Here is a 26,802-nt window from a genome sequence, read left to right on the forward strand (position 1 = left end):
TCACAGGGCCGATTCAGAGCACTGCGGCCGATTCAGGGCCTGGGACTGCAGTACTGACCCCTCTGGGTTGGGGGCCGGGGGGCAGGGGGAGACCAGGCCTTGCCACACCAAGCTGGAAAACGCCCCCCGTTACGTTAGCCACGTTAACTCCGGGGTGAGTCTCGACGCAACAGATCCCCAAACCCGGCTCATCCCAGCCAGGTGCCCTTTGCTTCAGAGAGGTGGGTGTCTCCCATGAGAAACTCAGCCATCAGGAAGCTAAGGAGAGGGGGGATCCTTCCTGCCCGGCACCACCCCGGGGCTCAGACGGAGGTCCTCACGGCCGAACCAGCCCGCATTTCACCCCCTCCCCTGCCTGCGGGTCCAGAGAAGTGAAGTCACTTGTCCAGGGCACCCAGCTAGCAGCGCTGGGGCCGGGCCCCGAGCCCACTCCATCAAAAGAACAGAAGCTGCTGTGTGCAGACATCGGCTCAGTGTTTGGCTTGAAAAGGCCTTTCCGTGTGACTGAGCCAGGACGCCGTGGCTCTGGTTCAAAGACGCCCCACAAGTTGCCGGGGCTCCGTGCTGAGCAAGTCAAGAGGAGGTGAGAAAGTCAAACAGACCTTCAATGCTGCCTCCCATGAGCCCCAAGGTGGGGGGGTTCCAAGGAGACGCTGTTTATGCGGATTCGGGGGTTTCGCACGACAAGGCTGGAAGACTGGCTCTGCGGATTCTTGATCGGCCTTTGGGTGATCCATTAGCAACGACCCGCCTCCCCCCATCCCGACAAGGAACATGCATCCTGGGGCGCCTTACTGTCCGTGAGCCCTTGGCCCCCTGTCCGGCACAGCCCCTCTCCTTCGAGAACACACCCACCTCGAGACAAGCCCGCTTTGGTTTCCTGTCTCGGCGTCCCAGCCCAGGTCCCCGACAGCGCGGTTCCTTCTCTCCCCGCTCCCCGAGGTCTAGCCTCGCTCGGGTGTGTGGGCCGCCCCTGGAGGTCAGCGGGGAGCAGGGTCCAACGAGGCAGGAGAGCCTCTTCTCCGGTCCGGCTCACTCTCACGGCCTCCCCAGTCTGCTCCCCGCATGTGGCCAAGAGCGTGCGGTAGAATCCCGGGGCCCCGATCTGGAGACCGCGCGGCCCGACGGGTTCCGTCCTGGGTCAGAACCGGGGGGTATGCTCTGTGCGCGCACGCGCTGCCTCACCGACCCCTCACGGCGACGCCTGGGGGAGCGGTCACACCCAGCCGGCGGTCACAGAGCTGGTCGGCGCTGGGGCTGACCCTGCGGCCGCTCCCCGCCTAGCTCGGGCTCTCTGCCTTCTGGGCCACGTCCTGGAACCCTCGTGGTTGAGCAGGGCCAGGTGACTGGTCCCGGCCAGCGAGCTGTGAGCAGAAGCAACGGGTTCACTTCCGAACAGAACATTCCACAGCCGCTGTGAGTGTTCCCGGAGTCCCCCTTTCCTCTGCCAGAGCCCACAGCGGGCATCCCCCCTGGCTGTCCCCCTGGCTCGGGGTCTGCAGTGAGAAGACGGGTCCCACGATGGACAGGCAGCAGGGCCAAGACACCCACGACCGAGACGGTCCCCGGCCATTCGGGTCTGGGCGGCTGTGCGTGCAGCACCTTCCTGCCCGTTCTGGCTGCCATGGGGCAGGGTGCAGGTGTGAAGCCAGGCAGGCCAGGTCCAGGGCCGGACCACCCCGCCGACGGGAAGCAGGCAGGTCCCGGCCGCACGCACACATCACTGGAAGTGGGACCACTCAGGTGGAGTGGGGGCCGGCGCGAGCTTGAAGTGAGCCCACACCACCAGGGAAGAGCTGGTCCCCCCAACCTTCTGCACGATCTGCGACTTACCCGGCCTCTGACTGAGGGCCGGGCCTCTGGAGCCACATCCTCCAGGCACAAGGCCATCTTGGGTCTCGGGCCCCTAGGACGCGCTGCGCCGGGCGGTGCTGCGACCCTCCCCGTGCCTGTCTCTGCCCCCGGGGGGTCCGGCCGTGCCCTCTTGAGGGCAGTCATCCTCAGTATCTGGGAAAATCCAGAGGAGACCCCAGCATTCCCCTCCCACAGGCCCGCTCTCTCCTTTTTCCTCAGTGAAACCTCGGGCTTTGGGAACGGCCCCATCACCAACCCTCATTCTTTGCCCCTTCGCCAGAGAGAGCAAAAGCCCGGCCAGCTGGCCGTCCTGCTCTCTCTACACACAGGACAGAGGGCACCCCGGAACCTGGAACTCACTGAGGCTCCCACGGGCCTGGGGTCCTCTACAGGCCCACCCCACCCGTCTGCCCTTACTCACACGCGTGCGCACACGTGCACTGCCCTCCATTCACACATACGGGGTGCTCAGAGCCGTGTTTCAGGCCGGGAAAATGGGTTTACTGTCACTGAGGAAAGCAGACGGGGGTGCTTCTGGGTCTGAAGGCAGTTCCCAAAGTAGAGTCCGGAAACGTTCCTGCGTAACGGCAGCAAGCCCCGGGAGCGCTGACTTGGGCAGGGGGGCGGGGTGACGGGTGCACATGCAGACACGCGCCATTCCTCCCTGCCTGGACACCCCGGGCCTTGGCTGTTCACTCACTGTCTCCTTTGCGGGCACACGACTTCCCCCAGCAGACGGATGCCTATTAATCTGGTACCCGCCCCCCCCAACCAAAGGACACCCAGCACGCTGCAGGGTGGCCAGAACCCATGGGCAGCCATGGAGCACGGCCACTTGAGGCTGGCACCCAAATGACCAGTGCCGAAAGCAAAGGGGTCGCATGGGGCCCACAGCTCCAGGCAGCTCCAGGGCGGCCCTGCTACGTGCCTTTACCGAAGCAACTCGCAGCCGCAGTTCAGAGCTTTGGGGGGATTTATTGAGAGCGGGTTTGTGCACCACGGGGACGCTGGGCTTCTCTCCAGCGCTGCCAGGCTTCACAGCTGGTGGTCCCCTTACTGCCACTAGTTGGTGGGCCAGACGGCCACGACCACAATCGCCACGAGCAGTAGTAAAATCACCATGATCATCCCTGGAAAACAGAAGCACGGGAGAGCGCTTTAGCAGTTCATGCGGGAAGGGCATCATGCAGCCTATGAACTACCTTGGCGGGGGATGGCGCATGCGGCTCTGTTTTCAGTTTGCATTGATGAAGCATGGAGAAAGCAAAGTGCTTTAGGGTCTGCAAGGAAAGGTTAAATCTAGACTCCATTTTCTCCACTGTCTACATGGTTTTGCCTTTTCTTCTTGAGCCCAAGATACTTAACGTCACTCGTCGGTAAAAGTGTCCAATGGAGGGGCGCCTGGGTGGCTCAGTGGGTTAAGTGTCTGCCTTCGGCTCAGGTCATGATCTCCCCCTGTTGGGGTCCCCGCTCAGTGAGGAGCCTGCTTCTCCCTCTCCCTCTGCCCCTCCCCACCGCTCATGCTCTCTTTCTCGCTCTCAAATAAATAAAATCTTTTAAAAAATTTTAAAAAATGTACCCAATGGAGGGATTCCTGCAAAGTCAGCACTGAATAAACATTTGCTCTCTCAAGGATCCCTGTGCTACTGAAGCCCCAAGAGGGAAGCGAGGAGCACATGAGATAAAGCAGGTGAACACGTCTAGGAAGTAAGAGGTGAGTCAAATGTGCAGGATGGCGTGGTTGTTTGGCCCCCAGGACTGCCCACCTCAGACGGAGAAGCTGTTTCCAGAAAGGTCAGTCCCGGGAGTTCAACTCCTGATGCTCTTACAGGAAGCCCCTAGCACATTATGGATCTTATTAACTAGATACCCAACTGGCCACATGGGGCTCTTTACATTTCAGTGAATTAAAATCAAATATAGCAGAACGCTCAGTTTCTCGGTTACACTAACCATATCTCAAGTGCTCAAGAGCCCCATGCGGCCAACGGCTACCATGTTGGACGCTGCGATAAGTTCTACCGGACAGAACTGACGGAAGGTATGGGGCTGGGATTACCCCAGCTGCTCCCCCAGCTTCCACGACGGCACCTGGAGTGGAGACTCAATGCCCGTTTGTTGAATAAATGGATGAACAGTCACGCAGCGTGTCCTCAACACTTACCCTACCCTTGGACAGCCTCCCACACTGGGAGTTCTGCTCTCCCTTCTTCTGGACTCGGTTTTGTTAAGTTACATTTTTCTGAGAAACTGCCCGCTTTTTCTGAGTGTTCAAAAATACTGGCATAAAACCGTTTATTACGTTCTCTTAGAATTTAAGCACTAGGTTAACCTGTGCCCTTCTTTTTGTCTCTAACACGGCATATTTGGACATTCCTTTTCCTGATCAGCCTTGCCTCAAGGTGGCTCTTTTGATCCTCTCTTCCAAGAACAGGTTCTGACACTGTTGGTCATCTCCCCCTTAGTCCCCATTTTAATTTCTGCATCTGTTTTCCTTAGTCCTACGACTCATAGGCTTTCTCTGGATTCACTCTCCTGTTCTTTGAACTAAAAGTCAGCTCATTCATTTTCCATCTTTCTTCTAAGTACTGCCCCTCTAAACCTGCAACTTTTTTTTTTTTTAAAGATTTTAAGTAATCTCTACACCCAATGTGGGGCTCGAACTCATGACCCTGAGATCAAGAGTCGTGCGTTCCATCCACTGAGGCAGCCAGGTGCCCCCGTCTCCAATTTTTGATATGAAATAATTTCACTGTTGTTAGTTTCTAAGTTCTATGTATTTTAAGATTTTGAGCAATTTCTTCTTTGGCCCAACAATTATTCAGAAATGTGTTTTAAAATTTCCAATTATAATGAAATACACTTATCCAATATATATTTTTTAAAATTTGAGATAATAATACACACACTATATTTTGATGTGAAAATACCTATGATTTCTACGGGTGACAAAGCCATCAGGACTACTAACAATAATGTGGTTCACTGCCTACTTCTTAACTGAAGAAAAGGCTGTATCTCACTCAATTAGAGGCTAGTAGAAATAACAATGCAATTTGCTTTCCCACCCCAGCTCACAGATGCCCTGAATTCCCTTCACAGACCTCCAGGGTTCAATGTAGTTTGAGTAGTGTGTACTTTTTTGTTTTTTTAAGATTTATTTATTGGGTGCCTTGGTGGCTCAGTCGATTAAGCGTCTGCCTTTGGCTCGGGTCATGAGCTCAGGGTCCTGGGATCGAGCCCTGCATCGGGCTCCCTGCTCAGCGGGGAGTCTGCTTCTCTTTCTGCCTCTGACCCTCCTCCCCGAGTGTGCTCGCTCTCTCTCAAATAAATAAAATCTTAAAAAAAATAAAAAATAAAGATTTATTTACTTGAGAGAGAAAGAGAGAGTGTGTGTGTGGGGGGGAGGCACAGAGGGAGAGATTCTCAAGCAGACTCCCCGCTGAGCGCAGAGCCGGACGCAGGGCTGGATCTCAAGAACATGAGATCACAACCTGAGCCAAAACCAAGAGTGGGGCACTCAACCGACTGAGCCACCCAGGTGCCCCACGTAGCATGCTCTTCAAACTCAACCCTCGTAAAGCACAGCACGGGCACAGTGTCAAATATTAAGAAGGGACATAAAAATATATTTCCCTGTGACAGTGGATGATTTTTTTCTAACACCCCCTGTTTCTCTGCTGACCTGACCTTTCACGAGTACCCCCTCTCGGGACCTACGATTTCTCCCCAACTTCACATGGACAGTAACCCAAGCCCCTCCATCAGGACTCGGCAAACTGTGGCCTCTTGGGCCAAATCTGGCTGTTGGCCTGTTTTCGTACAACCCGAGCCAAGAATGGTTTGTACATTTTTAAGGGTTGTCAAAAGAGACAAAGGAGAAGATGTGACGCGCTGTCTGTGGTCTGCAAAGCCTAAACTATTTACTATCCGGTCTTTCACAGAAGTGTGCAGATCCCTGCTCTACATCACTCTGGCCGGTAATGACCCAGCTGTAGCCCCAATTCATCCACGTAGGCTCTGGTTTCCAGCTCTCTCTCCATTTCTCTCCTCTGGGGATTTTCTCTCCTCCTTGTAAATTCAGCTACGCATCAGCATTTGAGGGGCAAGGCTGGGATATTTTATCTCCCATTTCAAGACGTGTGTAGTAAGGTGCGCACGTCTGTGTGCGGGTGAACATTATCTCAGTCCATCTTCCGGCCAGAACCAGAACATATCTCCTCTTCATTCACTTCTGCCTCCAGAAACATCTTCAGGTTGACCAAAAGCTCTCCCTGGGCATGAATCCCACGACTGGGCTTAGCATCAGGGACGCAGCATGGAACTGGAGGATGCAGATGGACTGAGGAGTGTTGGGGGGCACCTGCTAGCACTCCAGAGCACAGGGTAACCCCAAAGACAAGGGGTAAGCCTGGGTGATGAGAAAAGACAGGAGACGAGGCGTGATGTTTCAGTTACTGCTGCTCAGGCAGGATCGGAGCTGGGGGAGCGCTTGGGGCGGCGAGACTGGTTGCGCAGCGGGGGTCCGGGACTGGGGGGCAGGGGGGAAGGGGACGGTCGAAGGAGAGGCCGACCCAGGGACCCTGAGATTCACAGCGGGTGGTGACAAGCACAGCGCAACGAGACGGGAGCAAGGAGATGGAGGACAGTGACTGGCTGGGAAGAAGAAACCACACGCCCGGTTTGAGCTCGCACACAATCCCAGGGAAGGGGCCTCCACGAGCCAGTGGCTACCTCCACCCCCTTCCTGGGCCACGGCGGCGCGCCCACCTGCTGCCTGCTCTGCCCAATCTGTTCCCCGCAACTGAGCCGGAGTGTAAACCAGATCAGGTTACTGGCTACCTTGCAACTCTCAGAGGGCTTGGCTGAAATCCAAACTCTACGGGGGCCTCGAAGGCCCCCCGCATGATCTGGGTCCCGCTACCCCGGCAGCCATGCTCTGCACCTGGGCTCCAGCCATCCAGTCTTCGGCCTTGGGTTATGCCCCTTCCTGTCCACCCCCCTTGGCCTACTTGCTCTCTACTCCTCCCCCAGAACCCAGCATCAATGTCACTTCCTCAAGGACCTCCTCCCTGGCCTCCCATGAACTGTGCTCGGGCTGTCCCTCCGATGTGCCCGCAGTGCCCCTTCTTCAATCACGATTTAGGTGCTCAGACGCTGTCTCCACCACTGGCACATGAGGGTCCGAGCCGGGGGCTGAGCCTGTCCAGCTCACCGCCACATCCCCCGTACCTAGAACAGAGCCTCACCCACAGAAGAGGCATGGACCATTTGCTGGGTGTTTTTTATATAAATACATAAATGTACTGACTATCTGGAAGGGACGAGAAGAACCAATAAGAAAGACAAAGCAGGAACAGTCAACAGAGAGAGAAGCTGAGAACGTGCATCAAGGATGCCAAAGGGAGAGAAGATTCAAAAGGCGGTCAGTGCCAATTGACAGACGCCAGGAGGCCAGGCAGAAGCTTCTGGGCTGGGAGTCCTTTAATGGGACAGTTCAGCTTGCAGGGTGGGTGGGCCTCCTGGAACTATTATTAATACAGCAATTCCTCCGTAAGCTGGTAATGATTCTATCGCAGAAAACTGCAAGTCACACACTGCATGGGAGCAAATGGGGGCCCTCTGGCCACGACACTTTCACCAGGTTTCGGTAAATGGGGTGCACGGACGGTCAAGTGAGGAAGTCATCTTGAGATGGCAAGTGACCGTGACAAGCCAAGGCCAGCACAGCCTTCGGGATTCTCCTGGTCAAAGAGTAGGTGTTCACATACCTTACCACAGGGCAACACTTTCTCTTTAAGAGTCTGGCCTTCTTGGAGCCAGGCCCTGGCTCTGGCACCTTCTTTGAATGGAGTCTCTCTTCTCTTAAGGATGTTTCGGGAAGAGTGACCAAGGCTCGTACTGAAGCCACTGAATTCCGTGCCAGGCATGGAATACGCGCGCGCCCCAGGTGGGACGGCGGGCACATCGCCTTGCTTCCCTGACTTTCTCAGCCGCGGACAGCTCCCCGTGTCACCTGGGAGGGAAAGCTCCGGAACTGGGGAGCCCAAGAGCCAGCCCAGGAATCCAGGTGGGACCCACCCCCACTCCATCTCATCCCCTTTCTCTGCACCCGCGGGGCCTGTGCAGGGGGGATCCTGGTCCCTGATACAAAGCGGGGCTTATTAGGGACGGGGGGCCCTAGGCTCGTTGGGGCTGAAAAATGGGAACACAGAGTTTCAACTCGGTTTTCTTCTCTTCTCTTTTCTTTTTCCTCCCTCATTCCCCGCTTTGCACTTTGTATGGTGGAAACTTAGATAGAGACAAAAGTGGACAGGAGGGCATAATGCACCGTGATGCACAAGGATCGATTTGCGGCTAGTCTGGTTTTACCTGGGCCCTCCCCTGCGCCGTGGATTCTCTTGGAGTGAACCTCACACATACCTCCTCTCCCGCTATGTTGGTGTGGATCACTCACAGATAAAGCATCATTAACACAAAAAAGTCACCACCACACAGAAGTGCGGACGATTTGCCTTTTCTTCAAGACAGAGGCAGGGAAGAGCCTCCAGCCCTTGAGACACAGGAAAGTGGCTCTGGCCTAGAGGTCGCAGGACACCACATGGCTGGAGGTAATAGTATTGTCACGAGAGAGAGAGAGAGAGAGAGAGAGAGAGAGAGAGAGAGAGAGAGAGAGAGAGAGAACTTCTTTCTTTTGCCTCTGAGTAGTGAGTAAACCTCAGGGGGTCTGCTCATCCATCCCCCAACTAAGGAAATGTTTGACATTTCAGAACAGGGAAAGACAGTTGAACTTCTGGGAACCTGCCAACTTCTTGAACAATGAAGGCTCTCTGCCCCCAGCCCCAGCACAGAAACACCTGGCGAGGCTCCTGAACACGGGACCCTTCCCGCCACGCTTCGCTCGGCTCCGCGCACTGCTGGGCAAGGCACACACACCCACGTGCCCTGTGCAGGGGCAGGCTCGGAGAACCGGAGGCCCAGGCATGGAAAAAAAATGGCCATTGCCTTTGGTCAGTTTACCAGATGGGGATTACTCAACCCCTTACAATATTTACAAGTCCAGCTCATGGCAATTAAAAAAAGATGTAAGAAAACAAACTCCTTTTCGGACTGGGAAGGGACACGGTTCTCTCTGGAACAGTGCTGTGTTTTCTGAAGATTGTTTATCGGGATTAATGGCCCATATTTTTTCCAGTGAAACACTGGAAACCTGCAAATTAATGCAATGCATCTGGCACAGTTGAGCATAGGTAACAGCTCTTGGTGCTTACAGGGGAGGGAGGCGAGGGGAAGGAGGAGGGGGGAGGGGAGGAACACGGACTCTGTCTCTTCTTGGGCAAGTGAGGGCGGACCTCAGCACAGCCCTCAGCTGTAGGGGATGAGGAGCTAAGCGCTAAGCGCAGGGGGGGCAGAGAGGTGACAGGGTAGCAGGGAGGCGGATGCAAAAGGCGATGTTATCTGAAGTCTCCTGATCTGGTTTTGCTTATCACAGGCTGCCTGTGATTGTCCCTGGTGTACCTACACTGTTAGCACCCGCGATCACCGCCAGAGCTCCACGGCAGACATTTAGGAAAGACTCCCACGGCTGGCTGGGCTTTTTCCAGTTGTGCCTGTTGACAAGTGACATTTGCTTATGCATTAACCAGTGGGTTCTCCCTGATCAAACAGATTTCTTGCAACAGACTCCCTGAGCTGAGGTGGGGGATGAGCAGGAGAAAAGACAAAACTGGAATATTTGTTTTCCAAAGTTCATGTAAATGTTCCCTTTAATCCCATTACTGGGCAAATAAGCTAAGAAAAGAGTAGATGCCTAGCAGAGAAGGTGAGCATATTTATATTCTGAGTCTTGGGCCGGAGGGTGCAGAACAGCGGGTGCCCCTGAGACCCCCACGCAGGAGCTGGGTGCAAGGCGGCGCGGGGTGGGCCCCCCCCCCCCCCGCAGCCTTCCTGCCCCCAGCCTGAAGCTCAGGTGACTCGGGAAAGGGGCATGGACAGCCTCACCCCTCCCCTGCAGCCCCTCCCTCACGCCACAGTTCTGCAAACAGTGCTTTCCCTAAAAAATCGAGCACAAGTCTTCTCTGATGTTCTGACTTTGGTTCTGTTCTCACCTGGCACTCAACCCACCCCTGGGCTTTCTGCTCTCCATTGGAGGGTGAGCCCTCCTGGGTAGCTCTGGTGGGCTCCGTCCCCACAACAGACCTCCTGGCCCCCCTCTTCCCCGTCACCCTCTGCAGGGCCACAGCCTGGGACCCTCTGCTTGGACCCCGCTTCCTCACTGCCCCTGGAGCCAGAGACACTCATCCTCCATCCTTCAAAGCCTGCATCAGTTACTAATATTCCTTCCCTTAGGCCGGATTATCCGCAACAACAGGGATCCTGCGGTCTGATGTGGTGGCAGGGGCACTGGTCTGGGGAGTCAGGGAGGCCCGACCTCCATTCCTTCACAGTCAGTTCAATTCCACCATCTGTAAAAGCCCCGAAATACCGACTTCCTAGGGGTGCGGGGAGGATTCGGTAAGATGAGGTGCGGGAGGCTCCCAGGGCGAATCTGGCGCACCACAAAGGGCAGCACGGATGACAGTAATTACTCCTGCTTGTGGGACCCGAGGCCCAAGAAGGGAGCCCACGTGTCTGCACGCAGGTGCTGCACAGCGTCCCGGACAGAGCCAGGCTCACGGCCTAACGACAGAACTCAGATGCCATTCCTCCCCGAAGGGAAGGGAGAGGAGCAGAGCCGGAGGGAACCCCCGCGTGGCACTCTGTTCAGACACGGAGCCCGGTTCCAGCTGCAGCCCGGCTGTGATGATGGGTATCCAGGAAAGGTTGGAAGTTCAGGGCAGAATATCTGGCAGCCCTTTCGGTCATCAGCCGCAGGAAGGGCAGCTGGGCTGGGCGCGGGCTGGTTGTGGCGGGAAGGCGAGCAGAACCAGGCGAGGGGACGCCAGGTGACGGGAGCAGTGGGCTCCAGGGTGGGGTGCAGAGGGGGGCCCCGCAACAGAGGCCAGGTCAGAGGGGAGGCCGCGCCGAGGCCGGGGTCACGGGCAGGCGGACTTGGAGAAGCACAAAGCAAACCCAAGGGGAACCTAGGAAGCCTGACTCTGAAGTCGCGCCCGGCCCTGGAAGCCAGTCAGCCCCGCGGAGGGACGCCGGGCACCCCAGCAGCGCCAGCCCAAAGTATCACAAGTAACAGCACTGCAGCGAGAACGGAAGGAACAGAGGAAGGGCTGCCGCTGTGCCGCGAGACGTACGCGGGCTCAGGACGTGCCATGCTCCCACCCCGTGCTGTTCCCACCAGAGCAGTGCCCCCCGGTTTGTAGGTGAGGAAGTGGGGGCTCAGGGGTTAGCCCCGCCGGCCCTTACGAGAGCCCCAGGAAGGCCGTAGGCCAACAGCAGGGCTGGCTCCGGGCCACGTTCCCTGGGAGGGAGCCCCACGAGGCTGGGCCCGGCAGGCGAGCAGGCTCAGGAGGGGACCCAACCGGGGCGACAGTGGGAGGCCGTGTCTGTGACGCCAAGTGACGGACCCCTCAAAGAAACACGCAAGAAGGGGCACCCGGGTGGCTCAGTTGGTTAAGCGACTGCTTTTAGCTCAGGTCATGATCCCGGGGTCCCGGGATCGAGTCCCGCGTCGGGCTCCCTGCTCAGCGGGGAGTCTGCTTCTCCCTCTGACCCTCCCCCAGGTCGTGTTCTCATTCTCTCTGTCTCTCTCTCTCAAATAAATAAAAGCTTAAAAAAAAAAAAAAGACACACAAGAAGGCAAAGGATCGGCCCAGAATCAGCCTGTGCTTTGGTTCTGATCAAAAACCAAGAAAATTTAGATGAAACAGATCTTAGCATTGCTTGGGCATTTACATCGCCCCGAGTGTTTGTCTCTGCCTTTGGACAGGATCACGGCCCTGGGACAAGCACACCGGGCCCACGTGACCAAACCCTGGCTCCCGTGGGAAGGCCAACCTTCCTGAAGGTGCTGTGCTCTTGTCTGGAGGGGCTCTGGAAGGGGCAAGGCCCGTGCCCCCCGAGGAGGCCTGTGCAGGGTCTGTGCTGGGGTGATGTGGCGAGGACAGAGGGACACCTTCCTCACCCTGCCCTCTGAGGTTCCAGGCCCCACCTGGGGACCACCATCTCCCCGGTTCCGGGGCTGCCACCCCATCGCGATGCGAACGAGAGGCAAGCTTCCACATCCACAGAGAAGCTGGAAGAAAGTCAACTCTGGAGAGAAGGCGGGAGACTGGGGGAAAGGAGGATGGCGTGGGGAGACATCTGGGGGCCAGAGAGACTGAGCGGCCTCAGCAGGAAGCAGGAATTGGGGAAGGTGGCCTGACAGGAGTGGGGGATGGGACGAAAAGAGGGGCTTGCCTGAAACAGGAAATTGAAAGGAATTAAGACCGTAAGAGCGGGGGTGGGCGAGGAGTGGGATGCAGGCCTAAGGGAAAGGCAGGTTCCCGGGCTCTGGGCTCCAGGGACCAGGCCCCTGCCTCTCCGGGCGTCCGGTGGCTCTGTCACAGCCACGAGGCCCCCGTGAGGCCAAGCCCTGACGCTCGGTCTTTGGAGACGGGACAGGACAGTGCGTCTCACCAGCCAGGGCAGATCATGTTGCAACCGAGGGGTCAGACCTGTGGGTCAAGCCGTTCTGATGGGCAGCCAACCCCGGGCAGGCCTGGCCCCCGGGTAAGGGTCTGGCCAAGAGAGTTAGATTTTACCACAGCAGCACGGTCCGATGGGTGCAAAGACACGCATGTGGCTCTTCGCGGGCCTCCCAGTCTCAAGAGAGGGACAGAAAATCAACCAGCCCCCGCCTCCACAAAACAAAACAAAAACACTCTGCAGACGATAGGGCTCCTTGGAGGGAGTATGTAAAAACTCGGCCATTCCTGTTGCTTCCTGCACAGAAAAGTGCTGACGAGTTCCTAGGCCCCATCTGTGTTCTTAAAGTGTTACTCATTTCCCTTCCCTGAAGTACGTTCAGTCCAGCAAATCACCACAATTCAACAGCAGAACTCCATTGTAAATAGATGATCCTTCATATCGACCATCAAAAGCAGCTTATTAGGAGTTGTCAAGTCAATAATTTAATGCCAATTCCCTGGCGCATCAATATTTGCTAAGAAATATCCCCTAGTTGTGCTGCGTGCTCCCCCTGGGAAAGCGAGGCTGTCTGGAATCTGGCAGAAATTCAAGTGTCTTTGAAAAGACAGTCAGGAACTCTGTTATGGATATCTTGTTTTGACAATTCCCTCTTGACTAAGTGTCAAAAGATTTCTGGATGGCTCCAGTCAGGCTATGGATTCACCATTACGAACCCCTCCGTTTGTGCTGTTTGCGCTAACAAACATCACCTGGCATCAATTAGGGAGACCGGGCAAGGCGAAAGGAAGAAGCCGCCTGCCAAAGTTCTACGTCAGGTACAGAAAGAGAGGGCATGGAGGTACGGCCATCAAGGGGATACTTTTTCAATACATCAGATGCTTATCCCTCAGATTTTTTTTTTTTTTTTCCTAAAGCAAATCATTTGCCCGAGATGCAGAAGCCCACTGGGTGGTATACTGAACAGAGGCTCTGAGTTCTAAACCCCAGGAGAACATCTTCCCGGGAGGGGGGGTGGGGGCAGCAGCTATGTGTCTGTCCAGCTTGACCCTGCCATTGGCACAGCTGGTGGGCCCAGCGGCCAAGCCCACGTGAGGCCACCACCGGGCTCTCTTCCCCAGGAATTGCGACGTTCGGACTGAGTGGAGTTGGGGCTCGGTCGCCGTAACGGGGACACCCTGGAGGGGTGGCCAAGGAGATGGGCCTGGAGGTCCCCGGACGTGCCGTGGTTCCGCGTCTTCCTGGCTCAGTTATCCCTTGGATTCTCACAAGTCACCCGATATCATGCAAACAAATGACACGTTCTTCAACCTAAACGAGCCAGAGCCCTTTCCTCTCACTTGTAACTGAGACCTTTCAGTGAAGAGATCAGCAGCAAAAATAACTATTTGTCTGCAATTATTTGGGAAAATGGAAGGGCGACGCAAGGATGGTTTCGCTTTACTGTACGGCGTTGAAAGAGCATCGGGCCGAGGTGCCATCGAAATAACCTCGCCAGCAAGAAGCCTTCTCAGACACTCTCTCGCAGTCACGCCTCCAATGATGTCACAGATATTCTTGGGGTAATGCTAGAGATGCTATCCTGAAGAGTCAAAGTGAACAGGAGATGCACTCGGGTTCTGGGGCAAGAGGTTACTGGGAGCAGAAGTTGGGGCAGGAGAGCCCCCCGCCTGTAAACAAGGCGAACGAGAACCCCTCGGATGGGGTGAGCGAGTTGCTTATATACATCACGTACATTACATATTGAGGTGCTCGGTAAATGTTCAATCAACAAGGGAACAGGAGGTCCCCACTCCTGCTGTGGTTAGGGAAGCAAAAACAGTATTGAGAGCCTCTGGATTTGGCATCTCTACAATGGGTTTTGATTTATTGATCTTTTTAAAAGAATTTTATTTCTTTATTTGAGAGAAAGAAGAGAGCATGGCAGGGGGCAGAGAGAGAGGGAGAAGCAGACTCCCCACCGAGCAGGGAGCCTGACGTGGGGCATTGTGTGTGCACTCATGCGTGCCGGGGGGTACAGTGGGTAAGGACAAAGACCAAAATAAGTAAATTACATAGTGTACTTGAAGGTGCAAAGGGCTACAGAGAAGAACAAAGCTTATCTCTTCCCGTTGTGATTGCTAGCTGGTAGCTCAGAGGCACAGATCCCCCCTCCCTCCGGTTCTGGGGGCAAAAGCGGGAGGGAGTGCTAGTGCTTTCCAGAAACCGGCCATCCCACAGTGGGATCTGGAAACGCATTGCAGGTAAGATGTGGGTGCCTTCCTACGTGGCATCAGGAAACGGCCATCCGTGAACGCTAGTAATACATAAGGTCAGCAATAACACATGACGAAAGTCGGCTGGAATGACGGGTGACGTCATGACAAGTGGAAACAGAAAGGGGACTTATTCTGGAGTGCTGAAAAAGGCGGGCCGGCGAGGCAGACCTTGTCAGTGGGTCGCCGGCACTTTCCAGGACGAGCTCCCCACACGGCCTGTTCTGACAGCTCTGTGCCCAAATGAACAGTGTGCTTCAGAAACAGATGGCTGCTGTCCTTTTTGGGGGGGGGGGTTCACTTTAGAGGGGCGCTGGCCCCCGCTGCTTGCTGAAATCTAGAGGAAGCCAAGCTCTGGTGGCAGAAGGAGGAGAAGGGGGAAGGCACCAGGTGTCACCAGAAGTTTGGAAGAATCGGGGTGAATGCATTTCAGGGGGATCGCCAGTACCACTTCTGGGGCATCGGGTGGACAGCCACTCTGTCAACCCCGAGGCCGCACCTGCCTCCCCAACCTCAGCATTCCTTTGGCCTCCGAGGTGACACGGGCCCCGTACAACCAAGAGCCACAGAGGAGAAACGTGACCGGTAAGAGCCGTGGGAGGAAGAAGAAATAAGGGCTGGAGAAAGCTGCCCGACACAGTCCTTTCCTTGGAAGAGCAAAGTCTTTTCCCGAAGAGCCAGAACATACGTCATGATCCCTCAGGTTGGCCGCGGAGCCTGCCTCACACCATGGCTCTGGCGTCTGGGGAAGGGACCCCATCCTCTGCACCTAAAATCGGGGGGGACACTAGCCCTTAGCTCCCAGAGCTGCCACGGAGATGAAATGAGGTAGGACGCTCCATGCTGAGCACGCTCCCTGGCCCGTGGCACTTTCTCAACTGACATCAGCTGCCGTGACTCCTGCCGGAAATTGTTCTGGCTACAAAAGAGGCCTTCACAATCTGTACTCTTTGGACAGAAGACGCTTCGGTCTGCGCCCTATCCACAAGTCCCTCTGGTCGCCAACACTGCCACAACCTCCCACTAGACAACACCAACACCAGGAGGAAAGGGGACCCCTGAGGAGGACGGGACTACCCTCCCTCACTTTTCAAACACTCCAGCACCAAACACAGCTCGTGCAAAATTCCCCAACAGCCTGGATGCCCATATGTATGAAAATGCCCACCTTAAGCAGCAGCTCTTTCTGCCCACGGATCCTCTCTCTGCGCTTTAATAAAACCACCATTTTGCACCAAAGACAGCTCAAGAATTCTTTCTTGGCCGTCGGCTCCAGATCTTGCCCCACCGAACCTCACCTATATTCCAAAGCTACATCATATGGCGCCCGAACGTGGGGCTTTGAGTCTTTCCACCTGGACTCTGAGCCATGATGCAAATTTGGTGAATACATTCTCTCACCCGCGTCGGGCTCTACGCTCAGCATGGAGTCTGCTTGAGAGTCTCTCTCCCTCTCCCTCTGCCCCTCCCCCTGCTTCTGCATGCGCTCTCTTGCCCTCTCTCTCAAATAAATAAAACCTTTTTAAAAAAATACCCATATTAAGAGCATTTCTATAAAATGCGGTTCCTAACTGCCCTCAGAAGGGACCTGTATCTTCTACCCGGAGTGCCCCGATGGTCTCCTCTTTGGGCCCTGAGCTGCTCCCTTAAGGACATCGCTAGAGGGAGATGCTTGGCTGCAGGGACAAGAGTGAACACCACCCGGCCCACCATCAGTGGCAGGAAGAAGGCCGTCAAGAGTTGTGGGCCTCATGGGCATCACAAGATGGGTGGAGCGAGAAGCACAGAGAGACCCAGAGGCTGCTTGGCCCTGGGTCTTCCAAAATGGGCCTCTTACCAGAAGCCACATCAGGGCTCGCAGTGTGCTCGGGGAAGTGTGCAGGATCTATAGGGCCAGGCAGGTCACGGAGCCCTCACCCCAAACACCGTGGGGTGAAGGGGCCTCCTCCCTCAGCAGGGCAATCTGGAGTGACGCCACCTCCATTCATGCTATTCTTGAATGCTTTTTCCCAGCCCCAGAGACGTCCTTCCATGGCCAGTGAACCATCCAAGGATCCATATAACTTGACCTTTGCAGAGGGTGGTTGCCACTTTCAGAGTGTTCCTAAGTGAAAACGTGGACCCAGAACTGGTGCCTCTCCAAACCCCTGTGTGGCTCTGAGCTACAGACCCTGAGGAGCCCAGATTCAATGATGGCCGCCTATGAGCCAACTGAAAACAAATGGACGAGACCCTGAGCCAGACGTTCTAGAATATCGCCAGCCTAAAAAGTGTTAAGCAAGGATTCTGTTGGCAAGACGGATGAACAGAGAAGTACTTGAGGCCCAAGGATTCAGAGCGGAAAATAGGGGAAATCTGCCTGGGGTGCCGTCCGTAAGAAAGGGGGCTTACGTCACTTTCGGGGATAAGGCGACCTAAGGAGAAGCCCTCCTCTCTCTTCCCCTGAAGGTGGTCAGTGTGGAAGGAGATACAGTCCAAGAAAGGCCATCTTGATAACAGACCTGAGTGTCCCAGGCCTTACCGGTTAGCCTGTTTGTGCCAACACCAGGTATGTGCCCGCTGTCACAAGCCATGCACAAAACAGACCTGCCTTTCAGATGCGTGTCGTCGGTGCAAATAATAAAAGGTGTTTGAGGATAACATGGTAATGATGTCATCAGCTTCTCCTGATCCAGTCTTTTGGAAACAAGTAGTACAGACGATCCAGAATGTCAGATTTGGCTTTGAAACATTAGTTGACTTACACCGAACTTGGTCTGTCAGATAATTTCAGCAATCATTTCAAGGCCACATAGCAAAGTTGAATTATGACACATTCGCAGAGCGAGGATCCAGTTTTCCCGCCTTGGCCGCTCCCGCTCTGTGCTCCACGATCTCTCACACCTCTGCGCCTTGGCTCGGGGTTGTTCACACTGCTCCAGAGCCCTCCGCGGTTTCCACTCACCCAACACACAGATGCTGGCTTTTGGCCTCGACTCAAAAACGTTCGCTCCCCAGCGACACCTCCTCTCCCGTGCCCAAGGGACCCTAGGACTGCTTTTCCTTGGCTGCTTCTGCGTCCCCAACACATACGTTACAGAAATTAGTCCGTTACTCGGGTAAATTAACAATCGATTGGGTTCACGGAAAGCACAGCCCTTCCCTGATCGTCTGTAAATTCTTGAGAGGACAGACAGGCCATGCGCTGCCATGACTCTTGTCCCCATGATGTTATCCACGGGCACCCAGCACAGATGTCATATAATGCACACTTAACTGTGTTATGCACTTGTGTTTTGGTTGCTTGGAAAGCAGCTCATCATTTAGACTCAAATATTGACTGCCTGGGGGTATTAAGAGTCAGCAGTGTGGATTTCAAATGGCACTTTTACTCGATGATAATTAATGTGGAGATATTCTAGCAGCTGGAATAGGACTTGGCACATACGAAGTGCTCAATGAATATGTGTCGAATGAATGAATGAATGGAAGAGTATATATGAACTATCCATAAAGCGGGTTATTATGGAGTGTTGGTTCTAAGAATTGTAAGGGGATACAAGTAAGTACAGTTGGTCCTGCCAAACTCGAAATCAACATATTAACCCTAAGTGGTTAATATCTGAATATAAAATTCCAGAGGAACATATTCTACTAGCATCCTTCAAATAAATCCATAGAGTCACATTTTAGTGAAATGCTGGGATTGTATTAGAGGCTCATGGGTTTCTTTTTAACACGGAGGATTTGGACTCAGAGTTTTCAGCAGGGTGGATCCTCTGTATTGAACAAACAGCCCACATTTTAACCATTCTCTGTAACTTTTTATCCCTCTCTATTTGCAGACATTCCTGAAAAGGAAATCACCGAAAGTTACCTAACAACAGAGACACTAGGTGGGCGTCTGGAGCAGCGTTACTCCTGTGTGATCGCGGAGGTGTCAGTCCCACTGTGGGGAGATGGTTCGAGATGCAACTTTCAGTCCCCATGTCACACCTGCCGAGTCCAGACCTCCAGATATGGGACCCGGGAAGCTGGGGGGTCACAAGCCCTCCACGCCATCCTTCTGGCACTACCATTTGGGAATGATGTCTTAGAAGGCAGAAGCAAAAGTTCACCAGAAGGTCTCCAGCCCGTAAAGTAAAATATCAACTATTAACGCCAGGAAGGGCTGTGCTTTCGCTGGGCACTGTGAAGACGAAGGGTCCGGGGGTCCCCAGCCAGTAGGAGGGCCACTGTCCTGGTGGCAAAGCAGGTACCCAATGACTTCCTGCTGATGACACTCAGCCTGGTGAGGAAGAGGTATACAGCCTGGGCTGTGTCTGATGCACAAAACTCATTGGCTGTCACAACGCCCCTGTCCCCCGCCAATATGACCCCCGCCCCATTTCCCCTCGACAGAGAGAGCTCTGTTCTGCGGCGGTCTGCGGGACCCCAGCAGCAGACGGGATGGCCAAGACTGGCTTGCTTAGAACACACAGAGCCATCTCCACGGACTGCCAGACTTCCTATTTAGCATCGGGTTGACCCAGACAGTCTGCGCTGCCGAGCCACATTGACTCTCCTTCCTCAGGGAAGCCTGAGGGAAGGCCCAAGATAGGAAGAAGCACCAGAGGTGACAAGGACAGCAGGGAGGAGCTGGGAGGATCCCCGCTTCCGACATGATGGCTGGAGGTGGACAGGGCCACTGTGACGCTCACTGTCCCGCATCACGGGTCCTCCTGATCTTGGACGACGCCCGTATTTCTAGCACACCCCAAGAGCAAAGGTTCACCTGCATGCACGCACAGGGCGCACGGGGCGGGGGGACGGAAGTCTCCTCTGTCACCCATACGCAGCTCCCAGAGGGCGCCCCGGAGCTGGCCCGCTGGAGAGCTGGTTCCGAAGCACGGGGCAGCCAGCGTCTGCTAGCAGCCTTCCTCCGGCCCGGTGGGTAAGGAAGTGAGAGAGGGAATGTCTACCGATGAGTTCCTTATGGCCCTCATATTCTTGAAGTGGATTCTTTACACCCGCTGGAACGCTTCTGCATTCTTGATAGCAGGACCAGAATAGAAGTCCCTTCTGTTCAGAGCGCTTTTATTGAAACACTAAAATACCCTCGGAGCAAGACCTGCCCCCCCCACCCCGCACGCCCCTCCTTGGCCATGGCCAAGCTCCCCACGCCCGCCATTCCTTGTTCTCTTTCTAAGAATGCAATAAACATTTCAGCACGGTCTTTTCAATCCACATTATTTATAATATTCTGAACATCCATCGAGCCTGGCTAGAACACGAAGTAATAAATCAAACTTAACAACAACAAAAAAGGAAAGGAAGGGGGGGTCACCCTTTGGCGAGCCTAAAGCCTGGGCCGGTTCATCCCCCCCAAGGGCTTAGTTATGTTAGGAAAAGTGAGATGGAGATGAGACTCGGGGTTTAGAATGACACAGACGCAGGGACTGGAATCTATAGGCATAATCATAACTTTGTATAAATCTCAAACAAACCTACCTCTCAGGGGTGTCTTGAGGGTAAATGAGATACGTGGGAAGCACTCTGGATGCCTCAAATGAAAGCAACTACAACCCAGTTCTCCTGGCTGGGTCCAAAAGGTCACCTTCTTGGAATGAAGGGGCTAAAAGCCTTCCTCCTCTCCTGGAGCACCAGTCTTTGCTCATTAATGTCCCCTCTACCAGTTCAGATGGGGGGCCCGGGGAGGAGCCCTGAAGTGGGGCCCTGGGGGCCACCCTCCCCCACTGCCCCCCCAGCCCCCCAGGAGGACCAAGCCAGGCCACACACAGCCAGAGGTCTCTCTGTGGAAGGATTCTGCTCCAGCCCGCGGGGTGGGAGGCGGAACTCGTCCCACACCCCCATACGGCATGGCACTATGCAGCTTTATACAGTCTTGACTTTCTCCTCACAGAGGCAGAATCTGGCTCAAAGAGCTCGCTGATGATTTCAAAATTTATCTAAACAAACGTGGAGGTCAGCATCGACTCTTGGCTAATTGCATAACTGGCCTGAGGCCGCGCTGCCTTGGCGACTTCCCACTCATTCCGAGTCTCGCACTGGAAATCCAAGCTGCTCAGGCTTGCCAAGGAGAAGACGCGTGTTCACGTGGCCAGACCTCGGCTTGGTGGCCCTGCAATCTGCTCTAAGTGGTCCCTGCCGACGATTTCCGGGAGCAGGGGAGCTGCTGCTTTTCTGTCCTTGTTCAGCGACATGAGTGCGAGTTGGGGGTCACTGAGTCATGACCCACACTGTATCATCCCGGTCTCGTGCTGCGTCTGGAGAAATGACCATAACCGGTGAGTCGCGGGACTTCTCTGCAAGAAAGCAACTTCTCCTATTGAGATGGTCAAACTTGCCAAAGAGTCTAGTTCTGCCAGGCTGCCACTCTGCATTTTGACCTCATCTGGCCTTGTTCTAAGACTGACGGGCCTTCCTGTCCCGATCTGTCTCCTGCCCGCTGGACTGGGCGTCTGCACGGTCTTGACCAATGTTCTAGAAGGGATTTGATACGGCCTTTGTTGTGTTCACCCACTTCTACCAGTAAGTGTCCCTCGAAACCCCCCCCCCCCAGATTTATGGATGATATTTAAAAAAGTCTTGTAAAATTCAACGTTTTCTTTACAACGTCCCTAGGTCATGTGGACCCCCAAAGTCTTCGGTATGTGACTACTATGGTCAGTGGCTGACAACGTTTGCTTCTGATCACACAGACACCCCCCGCAGCTCCAGCCTAGCAGGACGGAGTGGCTGACCCAGATCTCTCGGGTCTCCTCCTCAGCAAGTGTCCACTCTCACTCCATGCATCACGGGGACTCCTCTCCCTTGGCTCTCACCTCCTGGTCTGGAGATGACTAAATAAAGGGCTGGTCCCCACAATGCCAGGAGCCACCACTCTCTGCCTCTCGCCCCTTCAACCACATAACATACACTATCATCTTGTCTTTACTTGGACGGTGTCAGTGACGTGTAAGGAGTGGTGAAGCCCATGGCTTTAGAGCCAGATGGCCTGGGTGCAAATCCTGACTGCCCCACTCCCCATCTGCAAGCTACTTAACCTGTCTGGGCCTCACCCACAGAACGGGGATAATAGCAGTAGGTATATTGGTTGGGTAAGTGCTCAATGAACATCTGCTTCCCCCACTGCGAAGGCTTTACCAGACATGTTTCGTGGTGTACTTACAGCCCCTTCAGATGGGCTCTGTGTTGATCTAGGCTCTGGTTGAGGATGAGCCATGGTTATACCTCAGGATCCCACCCATCGAGCCATAGTGACTTGGGCACTCAGAGGTAACCCGATTCACAGGCTGGCCAGCAGCTTCTGACCCAGCACATGAAGCTCAGCTGAGTAAAAAGATTCTTTTCTCTTTTTGAACTAGGAAATAAGGAGCAACGCGGACTTGCTTGGTGTCCTTATGATAAATCCACCTTTTTTGGGGGGTCATAATATGAGTGGTTCTCTGTTCTTTTGTCCCCAGCTGAAAGATCGCCCAAGGAACAAAAGTTTAATTCGTATATAGCTCATCTATGTCACACTGCAGATATATGCACTTAAAAAACAGATTTTGACTAAAGGAACAAATTTCTAGTTGCAAAATTTGGGGTCATCAGCGAGATGGTTGGAAGGCTTTCTGTCCCTTTTGAAATTAGACTTTTTAGAACCACTGGTGAAATATCTAAGACATGAACAAAACTGGTTTTAGTCATTCCCCTTTTAATATCAACTGCTATTTCAAATCCAGATCCCACAACGTCCGTAGGTTTAATCAGGATGAAAGTCTTTTTTTTTTTTTTTTAATTGACAGAGTTGACACAATAAAAGTCTTCATGAATTAAGGTAAGTACGGAGCAAACTCTTTTCTGGTTAACTTCTTTGTCACTCTGGAGAATGTCCCTACCACTTTTTCTCAAATGAGGAAGCCTGGGGCTTTCTGGAGCTAGGGACATGGGTGGAGGTAAAAGAGAAGAAACAGCCGGAAATGGCAGCTGGCGAAGGTTAGTGAGGGCTCACGACGGAGGCTAGGCCGAGCAGAGAGAAGAGAGCCAGACATCCTCCACCCGTCACTAACCCACTCTATGCCGGGTACCATGTTGGATGCTGGGAACAGAACAATGGTCAAGATGGACGCCATGCCTGGCCCCAAGATATTTACATGCTAATGGGGGAGACAGACATTCAAATAATCACACAGTGAAACAATCACAGATCACAGATAAATGTTAAGGAAGAAACAAACGAGGTGCCATGATAAGAAGTACATTAATGGATTGGTCTGATGAAGGATCTAGTCACAAGACAAGGTGGGCAAAGATCCTCCCAGCTGGAGTGAGTAGTAAGCACAGGACACATGGGGAACTGACCAAGGACAAGGACAGAAATCAAGGTGAATTTGGTAAGAAAGCCAGGGGCTAAGTTTTACAGGGCCTTGGGGGTTACAGTAAGGCGCTGGGTTTTATTCTAAGCACAAGCGAAGCCCCTGCTGGGTTTAAGCAGAGAGCAGCACATCTCATTTATGTTATGCAGTCATTTGCGCCACTGTGAGGAGACTGGACGGGACTGTCCCGTCTCTGCGTACAAGTCAAGTCAACAAGACCTTTCTGGGAGAACCAACACAGACGGCTTCCAGGTGAGAGGATGGGACAGGGAGATGGCAGCGGAGATGCACGGATTTGAACGGTATTTGAGAGGAGAGTTACCAGGGCTTCCTTTTGGATAAGGGAGAAAACCAGGGGCTTCTGGATCAGCTGCAGAGGGATTTCGGTGGAGATCTCAAATAAGCATGTGGGTGGGTGTGCAGTAGAAATCTGGAGCTCAGCAGACAGGTCTTGGTTGGTGCGGTAGAGATGGTTACAGATCAAAAGGCCAAAGAAGAGCTTTGGGAGGAAAGCTCACAGGGGAGGCAGAGCAGCGGGGACGGAAGAGGCGCAATATCAGGAGGAGGTTAGGGCAGGCGGTGGCGGGAGGGAGCACAGAGCTTCGGGACTCGGGAGACCAGGGCCAAGGGTTGGTGGAGGGGGACTGAAGGGAGATGTCTGGCTCTGTCACTGAGCAGCATCTACAGCCAGGACTGAGGGTCTCCCGTGTACCAAGCCTTGTGTCCGTCCACGGTCTCAGATACACCATCTCTACCACCATAACAGTCCTGTGAGCTGACAGCATCATGACGATGAGGGTGATGGTGACAATGACCGTGATCATGATGACAATGATGGAACCCGAAGCTCAGAAGAGAGTTAAGCAATTTATCTAAAGGTTTCACAGCTCTCCAGTGTTGGGAACTAGCTCCGACGGTCAGAGTTCTGGAGACTACAGGAACGTCGAAACCATGTATTAGTACAAATACCAACGACACACCTTCCAAGTCATCTTCTCTGCTTTCACAGCCAGCTGCCTTGTTCCAGGCGTGAAACTATGAACTTCTCACCATCTTCCTGCCACAGAGCAAGCCAGCCAGTGTCCCCCTCTCCCTCTAGGAGCCCAAGTCAACCCCCTTCTTCTTAACTGTCAACTCAAAGCCAAACCATATCTGTTCCTTGGTTTCCCTTCAAGAACCAGAAGAGACCAAATGACTGCTTGCAGATGATGGAGCCCCTAACCTGGAAATAACAAAATAACCAACAGAAAACCTCTCTGAGCTAAAGAGGCCAGTTAACAGGTACACTGATAAAATGAATAAACAAATACACTGATAAACTCCAACCCCTTCTTATGAGGCAGTCATAAACACTATGAGAAAAGTTGATTAATAACTAAACAAATGAACAGAGAATAAAGGAATTAAGAAAATGGACAGGACTGATATTTTGGAAATTCTATAACGTTCCTGAGGTCTATAAAGGGATATTCAAATAAAGAGAGAAAGAGACATCCCATGTTCCTGGATGGGAAGATTTAAGGCTATGCGCATGTCAACTCTCTCCAAACTAATACAAACATTTAACTCAGTTACATTAAAAATAGAAACAGGATGTTTCAGGAACCTGCCAAATTATTGTGAGGCAACAGAACTATTCCCATTTTGCAGATAAGGAACCCAAGGGCTCACGTGAAGAAAGTGGAGTAGATTCTAAGGAAATTAACTCAGAGGCACAAAATGATAATTGTGTGATGTTTGCTGCAGTTGTGTGTGGACGCATGTGGGCAGGAGATGAGGGGGACAGAAGATCACAAGGGACCCTAAGTGTTGTCACAGGGAATGTGGGCTGTGGGGAATCTCTGGAAGGCTGAGTGGGGCAGTGGTGGTGGAGGGAAGGGCTGACAAGAGCAAGTCCACGGTTTTCAAAGCTCACCCTGGCTTCAGTGTAGAGAAGGCACTGGAAGGGGGCAGTTCTGCAGACAAGGAGATGAGTCAGGAAAACAACAGGAGGACCCAGAAGATGACAGGCGTCCGAAGGACAGAGGACAGGGGCGCATGGCCTCTACAGACACTGAGGATGGAGAACCAACACAAGCTGGCATCAGATGGGATATGGGGCGCTGAGCGAGAGAGGGAAGAGCCCGGGACAACTCCTGAGTGTCTGGCTTGAGAAACGGAATGGTCGGTGGGTCTGCTCATCAAAACAGAAAACAAAGAAGAAAAAGCAGGGCTGGAGAGGATCATGAGCCCAAGTTTGGACATCTTGGGGATTATTTCAAGCAAATTCTGACAGCACAGTATTGCTTTTCTTCCACTGGGATTATAGAGAACTTGTCTTTGGGGCTAGCAAGCCACTGGGGGAAATTTTCCTATTTTGGTAGGGGGGTTGGAGCAAGAACTACACCTACTTTACGTATCCCGAATGTGAAACAGATAGATAGCTTGGAGTGATTCTCAAAGTGGTAAAAGGGCTGGGGGGTGGGTCTGGCATCCATGGCTGGTAAAGGCCCCCCTGGAGAGACCCTCTTTGGGGTCTTCCCACAGTCCTGTCAGAGAGGCAGAGTCTGATGCCGCTTCTCGGTTTTCTCCCCTCTACCCCAAGACTCCCAGATATTCATTTTATGTTTTTGTACATTTGATAAACTACTGGTTGGCACTCGATGCCTCTTTTCTCTTCTCTTCTTTTTTCTTCCTTTCCTTCCTTCCTTGCTTCCTTCCTTCCTTCCTCCCTCCCCTCTTTTTTTAATTTTTATTTATTGAAAGACAGAGAGAGAGAAAGAGAGAGAGAGAGAGAGAGAGAGCATGAGCAGGGGGGAAGAGGTTTGAAATAAACCTGTCTAAACAGGTTTTAGTCATTCCCCTTTTAATATCAACTGCTATTTCAAATCCAGATCCTACAATGTCCGTAGGTTTAATCAGGACGAAAGTCTTTTTTTTTTTTTTAAATCGACAGAGAGTTGACAGGATGAAAGTCTTCATGAATTGAGCAGAGCCCACCTCGGGACTTGATCCAGAACCCCAGGATCATGACCCGAACTGAAGGCAGACGCTTAACCGACTGAGCCACCAGGCGTCCCGACTGAGAGAATCTGAAGGAAAAGTCCAAGCAAGAGTTAGAATTGCAAATTTGAATCCATGAAATGAGAGAGTAGCTTTACGGGGATGAATTTTTTTTTCTTCTTTACCCAAACTACAGAAATGCATGTATCTATCTTGTGGCAAATGGGTATCCGAGACGCCAGCCCAGGTGGGAGAAAGCGCTTCTGTGGCTGGTGTAGAGACTAGGGAGGGGCTGGGGGGGGGGGTGGTAAGGCAGTCTGGGAAATCGCACCGGTATCCTCAAAAAGAAAAATGGGGTGTTCGCAAATACAGATCCCCAAACTGACTGTGACCCCAGGTGATTACCATCTGAAAGACTGTATCTTACGAAGCTCACAGGGCAGCCCAGAGTAACTTCCAAACCCTTCACCATCAGAGAATATTTTTTACGCTGACAAAAAGCTGTGGATAATTAGAAATGCCTTTTCTTATATGAAGGAGTTTTCTTCCTTTCTATAAATATTTAACCTTCTGCGTTTGCAATAAAATTCTCCAGGTTTTCATTTCATGGGGTGAAAATATAAACTCAAGGAAAGTACTCAGCATGCCAACTTGCAATGCAGAGCTTTTGCAACGCACCGAAGGATCCCCTTCATTCTATAAGCTTAAACCGCACGCGTCTTTTAAAATTAAAAACAATTTTCTTGAGCAGCTAAATGTTTCCAACAACTTCTGTCTGTAAGGATTAA

General features: G+C 53.2%; 1 protein-coding gene across 1 annotated transcript in view; it reads right to left on the reverse strand.

Moving 5' to 3' along the window:
- Positions 1-2,809: 2,809 nt before the first annotated feature.
- STX8 (syntaxin 8) overlaps positions 2,810-26,802 on the reverse strand; it is a 257,019-nt gene continuing 233,026 nt past the window's right edge. The window contains exon 8 of the mRNA XM_027567767.1: positions 2,810-2,984. Coding sequence (XP_027423568.1) covers positions 2,917-2,984 — 68 coding nt within the window. The 3' untranslated portion in view covers positions 2,810-2,916. The remainder of the gene's footprint in view (positions 2,985-26,802) is intronic.

Source organism: Zalophus californianus, chromosome 16 (assembly GCF_009762305.2).
Source record: "Zalophus californianus isolate mZalCal1 chromosome 16, mZalCal1.pri.v2, whole genome shotgun sequence".
NCBI lineage: Eukaryota > Metazoa > Chordata > Mammalia > Carnivora > Otariidae > Zalophus > Zalophus californianus.